The sequence below is a fragment of the Pygoscelis adeliae genome, unplaced genomic scaffold (assembly GCF_000699105.1).
Source record: "Pygoscelis adeliae isolate BGI_AS28 unplaced genomic scaffold, ASM69910v1 Scaffold318, whole genome shotgun sequence".
In the NCBI taxonomy this organism is placed as follows: Eukaryota; Metazoa; Chordata; class Aves; order Sphenisciformes; family Spheniscidae; genus Pygoscelis; species Pygoscelis adeliae.
The window spans coordinates 2,972,379-2,981,220 of record NW_008825430.1 but is presented as its reverse complement, the minus strand read 5'-3'; the positions used below and the strand labels follow the sequence as shown (position 1 = coordinate 2,981,220).

Here is an 8,842-nt window from a genome sequence, read left to right as displayed (position 1 = left end):
GAGAAACCAGAAAGGTTTTTCGAACAGTGGGTGTCTGCTCAGGGATGAGGAAGGTACGAGATGGCTCCATCTGGTGACACTTGCCCTCAGCAGTACCAGTGCTGCCTGCCTGCCCTGGCAGCAGAACGTGGAAGCTGGGGTAGGAGAGAGGCGTTTGGGTCACTTGTTAACAACGTTTTTATTGACGGAGGCAAACAGATACGTGTGTTAACATGTTTCAGTGACATTTACAGGAGCTTTGAAAAAGAATGAACGTGCTATGCCTTGTAAATGTGACGTTATAGGCAAAATCAGCTGTTTTTCCCCAGGCGTTTCTAGTAACCATTAGAACAGAGATTAACCAATTCCCCTTGGCATTTTCACAGGCATGAAACGATTTAAAAAAAAAAAAGTCTAAATGTGCCTGACAATTCATATTAACTTTCTCGAGAACTTTCCAAAATTCAGATAACTTTTTTTTTTTTTACCATGGTTACTGCTAAGGCTTCCACACGGGAGATGACAGTGTACTTTACATGAGATGGCTGGTCCACAGGGGCTAAAAGCAGCATTAATAACTAAGTGAAGGCACATAAATGTTAGAAACCAACAACTGAGTTCCTAGTGCCGGCTCCAGAAGAATGGATGTACCTTATTCTAGGAAAATGTCCGTTGTCTGTAATGCATGGATGTGTTGCATCTGAATCGTATCTGTAATTAGTTGGATAATTACTAATCTGTAATTAGTTGGATTCTGTGCTTTCTCTCACATAAAGAGATTTTGAGATACACTAGCACCCAATTATCTCCCCCTTCTTCACTTTTTCCTTCACAGTTTTGCTTCAGACACATACAAAAGATGCAGGAGCAACAAAACAAATATTGTGGTCTTACTTCTATTTAAGTTAGTGATATGCAAAGAGGGAGACCTAGACTGTGTCATACTGTGATCCAAACATCACACACTGACTCTGGATGTTTTTATGCATTGGTAAAGTGAAATTTGGTGAAGTGAAAAAAGTCCCCAACTCAGTATCTTGACTGGCAGAGTCATACAGCTTTGATCTCATACTATCACAACTCCAAACACTATTATTCTAGTCCCGAGTAACTTTGATTTGTACTAAAAATAGAGACGGAGTTCTGCACATTTGCCTTCTATGACCTGTCACAAAACTCAGGTTTGATGCAAAAATCAAAACCGCCCTATGCAGGTCTTTCTCTACCCTCGACATGCCACAGAAGTAGCTATTTTTGTTTCATTGTTTGCTCAATAAACTCATGTCAAGCGCATTATGGCAAGTTTGGTAAGACGTCAGAATAGAAAGCATACTGTGCGGGGATTTAATATTCCAGTTACAGCTTCTTGCCAGCTATCCTTGCGGTGGCACAAAGCTCGAGCGTGAACTCTTGCTGGGGGCCTTCTTCACAGGGGGAAAGCCTTGCATAGGACAGAACAGGCATAAGCTTGAGCTTCCAGTCCGAAGGCTTGAGGTATCAGTAATGCCAGACTATCAGCAAGGAAATCAACTACTAATGTTTTCGAGCTTCTCTCTGCTTCAGTATATGTAATTGAGTATTTTAGTCATGTTGTTATCAAGGAATGAAATATATTTTATGCCTATTAGCTGAGGACAAGAATAAAGATGTTTTTCAGTCAGCTCTAAGCGTGGCTCTTCACATCATATTTTCCCCTCCAAGAAAGCTTATGTCTTCAATAATTTTATGTGTATATGACCCCCCTTGTTTTCTAGAGAAAAGAGCTCTTACTATAGTGTCCCATTTAACATGAACGCAGGCAAAAGAACAGAATGTAATTTTTTTACAGTCAAGTCTTCCAGCAATTGCTGAACTCCACAACAATTGTCCGCCTTATGGAACCAAGCTGGTGGGCTGGGAGACAGAGGGAAGGTCCCTGCTCGTGCCAGAAGACACTGCTTATCTTAAAGGGACAGCTTTCTCGGGCCACCACCCGGACTACCAGTTCATTCCCCAAATCCCCCCTGCCAGTTACTTATTAAATCGCCATTTCTTCAACAGGAAGCCCAAGAAATCACTGTTCACTCCGAAGTTAGGATTGTTCGTATTTGGAGTATTTATTGCGGCAAAACAATTCGTAGGTTTCCTTTAAAAGACTTTTTTCCATGTTTAGGAACAAATGGACCCTACGTGAAGAAAGGGAAAACCGTCTCTTGTTTTGGAAAGAACACTGAATAAGGGCACATGCAAAGTTCAAAGAGTCTTTCAAATAGTTTTTTCTCAAAATGTATCGTTAGTTCTGTTCAGCTTCTCTAGTTTGTAAACAACTATGTAATCAATGAAAATATATTTAGCCTACCTTTAAAAAGAGATGTCTCCAGTATTAATTGGTAATAATAGTAAAACCATATGCAAGACAAAAATATTAGGATCTAGCATGCCTGTCCTTTAACAAGTTCTATTCCAAAATTATATGACATATATTAATTTCAACTTTGTAAATGTTGCATAATCTCAAATCTTTGAGTAGTCAGACAGTGATAAAAAATGATTAAGAACCCGGGCAACCTTTCTGTATTGTGAATGCTATTCATTTCAAACGTTACTTGCTAGTAAAGTGCTGTTACAAGCAAAATGAAATTGTTAGTGTCTATCGAAAGCAGATGACATTTTAGTAATATTCAAATTGTATTTGTTTTGGCAAATAGTTAAAAGCTTAGACATGTTTGTTTAACCACCCAAAACTAATTCGGTATAAATAATATTGGTTTCCAATAATTCTATGCTAAAAGGCACATACTAATGTTCCAGCAGTTCGTTCAAGTGAGCTTTTGCATGTAGAGGTTTAATTGTGCTTTTAAATAGTTACTGATTCAGTATGACCTTGAAAGTGACATTTGTGCATGTCTAAAATACCTTCCCACAAATGAGTCTCTCACTCTGAAGGCGTTATTTCGTTAAGACTAAGATTATATATATCTATATAACTATGCTTGTTGATCTCTATAGATCTACATAGATATACACATATACATATATTCATACATACACACACAAAAGGGTATCTTCTGGAACAGCAGCAGAAAGTGCAGTCTATACTTTTTTGAATTGTCTTCATAATAGAAAGTTCTCGGTACAGTTTTCAGATACGAATTGTCTTGGGATTTGTGAGATCCAGGGGATTATTTGTGATATTGCATGTGTCCCACATTACTCTCTTTCCTTACAGGCTGCTTCAAGCTCACTTCACTTCCAGAAGAGATGATTGGCAAATTATTTTCCATGTGATACTGAATAAGATGACCCACGCTATCAAATATATGGTCTTTGGTTCTCACCTAATGAAAGAAGCAAAAGCATATATTTGTGGTCAGATTGCGCTTGTTACTGGTTGGACAGGAGCCAAGTCAAAAGGCATTTGAGGCACTGAACTCCCTGGAGCAGGATCATTAGGCTGTAGGCAGCAATTCAGACCCATCCTTTGACCTACCGTTAGCTGACGTGAAGAGCAGAGGACCAAGTTAAAGAGACTGTATGTAGAACTGGGCTGATTCTGCTAAGGGGAATGAAATAACCTTTTTTTTTTTTTTCCTCCACAGAAGAGAGATGTTTTCCCCTAAATCCCACTGAGGATTACTTTTCTGATTTACTCCCTCCTCTGAGAGATGTCACTCAAGAGTGCTCTTCTAGCCCTGAGCAGAAGCAAGTAGAATTGAAGTGACAACAAACCAGCTCTACCTTTGCTGTATCCAGAAGTGCGTTACTAATCAAATTCATTATTTAATGTTAGGGCTATTTTTCTAGCAATATAATAATGACTTAAAGGATGTATTAAGTGTATACACTAATTATCAGCACCTGGACTAACGACAATATTGAAGTACCTATTTCCATGGTACTTCGGTGCTTATAAGTTCTTGAATTGAACTTTCAAACCTACTGAAGTCACTGACTAAATTTAAATTAACTTGGATGGAATCAGATCAGTTCCACTTCCTGGACGGCACCCATGCATTTTGACTGAAATATCTGAGCAGCCCTGAAATTTCAGTATATGAAAAGCTCATACCTTGCCCTCAGGATCCACCAAGAGCAGATGCTTTGCTTGCCCTCCCTGAAGTCCACTGAGGACATACTGACCAGGTGACGTAGTGCTCTCTCGCACCAGAAAATCTCCATCGTTGACCAAGAGGCTCTCTGCTGCTTTCCTGTTTAATTTGCCATGGTAACAATCTTCATTCTTTAGCTGTTGCTTTATTTGTGGCAGAACACAGAGACCAGCTGTGTTGCTTGTGGCACTCTGCTGAACAGCTTCCGGTAACTCTAAAATTAAATGAAAAGGAATGTATTGGACACTTCACCTAGAACTTCATCCTAAAAGGATGCGAGACGATGTTTTTTATAGCTTTTAAAAAATTCAAATGGTTCAGTCTTGAAGCTGCGATCAAACCAACCTTACAGGCTGTAACAATATGCACACATGAATGCTCACGACCCTCCAGTGCATTAGGTAAAATTATCACACCACCTCCTCCCACACCTTAGACGGGGAAGCCTTGGGTCGCTAGGCAACAGGGATTGGAAACAGGAATTTTTCTGATGCTATACTGTTTTGGGTTTGTATTTCTTTGGTTGTACTAAAAAGTCAAATCTTCCCTGTAAAAACAAGATTTTTGTTGTTTTTTAGCCACTTTTTTATGAGCTAGTTTTTCCTTCTTCCTTAAAAAGCTCTGAAGAGATTGTCACGGATCATTGGGAGAGTCATGTTGAGTGACTCCAGCTATGTGCAGGAATGTAAGACAACATGGCCAACGTAGCCAGAAGGGAAGGATTACAGCATGATGCATTTGCAGTGAAAAAACGAACAATTACTGAATGTACTAACAAAACCGGGTGGTTTGGGATATAGCCAGTCAGACTGCAAATGATTCACAGGCAGGATTTTTCTAAGGAAAATAAGAGGATACCACTTCTTCAATGGAATTGTGCAACCTAAGGCTCCCTCAGGATATAGCCAGTTCCTTTCAGAGCATAATACAGCCCCGGGTTGGAAATGTCTCAATGGTCACAGATTTCCTTCACTGTAGTTCTGTCCAGTCCTTTGCCCACTTTCTTGTGTGGGGCCAACTCTGACAGAGAAAACACTCAGTGGGAAACCACAAAAGGCAAAGCTAATAAATAAAGTTTAAATAAAATTATTTTCAATAACGAGGACAATCAGTAGCAACTATATAGTCATTGAGTGGATATCCACCACTTTGAGTCTGTAAATCAAGACTTAATTTGACATATATTTAATAGATACTACTGATCAAACAGTTTGATTTAGAAATTATTGGATGAGATTCAATGGTCACTTAGGCAAGAATTGAGAAAAGATGGTCATAACGATCCCACTGTGACCTTGCACGCTACCGCCTGTGAAGCAAAAGCGTCTGAGGCCACTTCCACCTTAGAGTGGTTAAGATCTTGAGCATACGGGAGAGGTGCAGTCTATGGTGCAGTCCCAAGCTTCCATATCATCTTAAAGACTTGCTTTAAGTCACCTGTGGAGCACTATTTATTGTCATCAATCAACAACAGAAGACGAAAGGTTACTCCGCTTGCTTACCATCACTACTTTTACTCTTTAATCCCCTTTGTCTTGAATTTAACAAGCAAAAAAACCAACCAGGAAGGATTTCTTCCCCCCGTCTTTTCTATGTTTCTTACGGGGAAACCAAAATCCTTCTCCATGCACACCGATGACAAGACCCCCTCTTTTCAAAGCTTAGAAGGATACGGTATTGCAATGGGAACCTACTGGCCTGACGCAGTGGGCTCCCATGGATCTGTGTTGTTGCTGTACCGCGGGCTGTACAGACTGCAGACTGCAGGGTCTGTGTGTTGATGTAACACGGATCATCAAAAAGATCTGTTTTGTAGGCAGGCTTCAATAATGTTGCCTCTTTTTTTGTCTTCTGTGATCTTTCACCACAGTTACCTGCAATTAGTATATAGCATGCACAGATTTCCCCCTTTTTTTTTTTTTTTAACTGAAGTTAAAATAACTGTAAAAGCTGAAATAGGAACATTGTTGTTCTTATATATCCCACTAAAGTAATTCAGAAGGAAAAGAAAAACTGGCAGATGAACTCGTTTTTCCTTACGGCTAGAAGGCGGAAGGTACGCTATCCAAAATGAGGTAGAATGAAGTTTTCAAAAATGTTCCGCACTGGTTCAGTTCTGCTTCAATCAATGTCAGCAGTAAACCCCCCACTAATTGAAAAGAAAGTAATACATATGACTCTACAGAGACAAGCCATATACATAGTTTGTTGCAAAAGCCTTTCCTTCCCCTCTGCACCACAAAAAAAGCTTGTGGGAAGCTGAACAATTCTCTCTTGCTATTCTGGTGGAGCAGGGAAGATGGAGGAGGTTGGCGCTTTGTGGCTCTGCCTGGAGAGCCAAAGCCACATCTGTCAGGTTAGGATCCAAGCCTAGGAACAGGCTAGCAGAATATCCCCTGCAGGGTACGAAAATAATAGCACTTCAGCTAGCCAAATAGCACACATATTTTTGCTCTTTAGCAAATGTTTTATTCATAGATCTATTCATTCATTCTTTTATTTGTTCACCCTCTCTTTGTAGAAACCATTTGATTCTCCTTTCCTTAAATCAGAAATAACACAAGAAACTGAACTATCCCCTGCAGACAGTGTAATGGATCACTTTAGAGCGGTGCAGGTGGGAATTCAAAGAGAACCTCATTGTGCAGTGGAAGAGATGAGTTGAGGAAACGTGCTCAGGGCATCAGCTGCAGCGAGGGAAGTCCAGAAACGGACGGAGGCTGGTGATCTCCTGGGGTCCCAGAGAGCAGGTTTTGCTAAAGGCAAATTGATCTCGGGCACAAAGCCGCCCAAGGCAGGGGAAGGACACAGTCACACTGAGAAGCCAGCGATGCTGGAGCCAAGGGCACAGGCTCCGTTGGAACAACCGCCCGATGGTGATAGTTTGGGTCTCATCGAGCATTTGTAGGGGGAAGGGGTATTTTCAGAGACTGATATGCAACGAAATTTCTTCCTTTTTCAAAGGGTATGAAAGGGAATAAAACAACAAAGAGTATGAAAGAGAATAAAACAACAAAGAGCTACTGTACAGTATCATGACAAGTAAAACGAGTAAGTCTGCCAGCAGACATGAAGATAGATTAGTGGCCTTTAGAAAAGCTGTAAGGCTTTTTTGTCTGCCCTTCATCTAGGGAACTAGAAATGACCCACTAAGTAGAACACTTTTCAGCATTGTATCGAAAGCCAAGGGGCAGCTCTTCCAGGCAGTCTGCTTTGGTTAATTGTGCGTATGCATGAGAAGGAAAACAGAGTACATACCCACAGTTTTGTTTTCTTCCGGGCAATTTTCATATATATTGATGAATGTCGGGCTGCCTGTCTGTAGAAAAATGGTAAAAACAGCCACGTGAAGCAGTCCCTTAGAAACCTCGGGTAACTTTAAAACATCCATGCACCAGTTAATTGGGATACAGGTAACTAAATGTATCGTCTTCACCAAAAAATTCCTATCTCCTCAAATAATATTTCATGCTGATACTCTTCTTTCTACAGGGCATCATGTCTGGACATGCTCCAACCTCAGAGACTGTTAACTACCCAGTTATGTCTAAGGTTTAGTATATACAGTATAACTGTAGGTAATAAAGTTCAGATTTTCTTATAAATGTTCCTTGCAATAAAAACAAGGAGCAATAACTACAGACATCACGGTTTGAAAGTGAAATGGTCACCAAGTTGTCTGAGCAGCACTAGAAGGTCATCAGAACTGAAAGGAAAAAACAAAAAGTAACACCCCATGGGAAAAAAGGCATTTGCATTTACATGCTGCAGGGTAACTCCTTGCAACAACTCTGGCCAGCTTCGAATGCAAACTCAGGATATAGTCAAACACCTTTTTAGAGAACTGTTGGGGAGGCGGAGACCACCAGGCCCACAGCCGAGATGTGGAGCATGGCTGAGGTTAACAAAGCGAAAAACGGATGGAGCAGTAGCCCAGGAACACACAGGAACCTGGGAGCAGCTGCCACCAGACACAAACAACACTTGGGAGCAGCAACTTTTTGGACGGCACCAACTAGATTCCAGCGGGCACGTCTGAGTGCGCTCCCTCCGAGCGAAGCGGTGGTGCCTGCTTCCCCGAGTGGGGAAATGCCGGTGTCTCCACGAACTCGCACAGCAGGCTTTGAAGTCTCTGCAGCCAGTCTGACCTCGGCTGGTTTTACTCCCAGGCTGATTGGTTTTTATTCCCCACTATCCCAGACAAGAGCCACAGACAGATGCATCTTTTGCTGCTGTGGCTGATTTAACAGAGAAACACTCCAAGGGTAATTAACGTTGTATATACATTGCAATCAGTTATTGTTGTATGTATAGGTTGTAAGGCATAATGGACAGGATGAAATATTTATCAGATGACAGAATCGGGAGCCAGGAGGTCCCAGATTTTGCAGATGTTCTCTCAGACAAGCCATTTAAATCTGTATCTATTTTCTTCTCACAGCTAACGAGTGAACAAGGGAATATTACTTGGTCTCCTAAAAGTACTCTAAGGACAAACCAGTTAATATTCAGAAAGTGCTTTGGGATTCAATTATGTACTAAGCATCATTAAATCTAGCCTAAAAAACCCTTTCCCAGGATAATCAGGACCTGGTTCTGATGTTAATGCCATGCTTTACATCACAGTAACACTTTATTATTCATTCCCACGATAGGCAGCAAATAGTTATCCCAGAAGATGATGTACTTACCAAGCAACACTGCTTTTTGCACTGTATAAGACAGTTAGCCCTTTGGTCTGTTTGCACTTTCATTCGCATGTCTAACACTCCACC

General features: G+C 40.9%; 1 protein-coding gene across 1 annotated transcript in view; it reads right to left on the bottom strand.

The window, feature by feature from the left end:
• Positions 1–2,586: 2,586 nt before the first annotated feature.
• Positions 2,587–8,842, bottom strand: part of SHC4 (SHC (Src homology 2 domain containing) family, member 4) — a 33,570-nt gene continuing 27,314 nt past the window's right edge. Inside the window, 5 exon segments of the mRNA XM_009330944.1 lie at positions 2,587–3,296; positions 4,028–4,281; positions 5,762–5,941; positions 7,326–7,386; positions 8,759–8,842. The exon segment at positions 8,759–8,842 is cut by the window's right edge and continues 29 nt beyond it. Coding sequence (XP_009329219.1) covers positions 3,141–3,296; positions 4,028–4,281; positions 5,762–5,941; positions 7,326–7,386; positions 8,759–8,842 — 735 coding nt within the window. The 3' untranslated portion in view covers positions 2,587–3,140.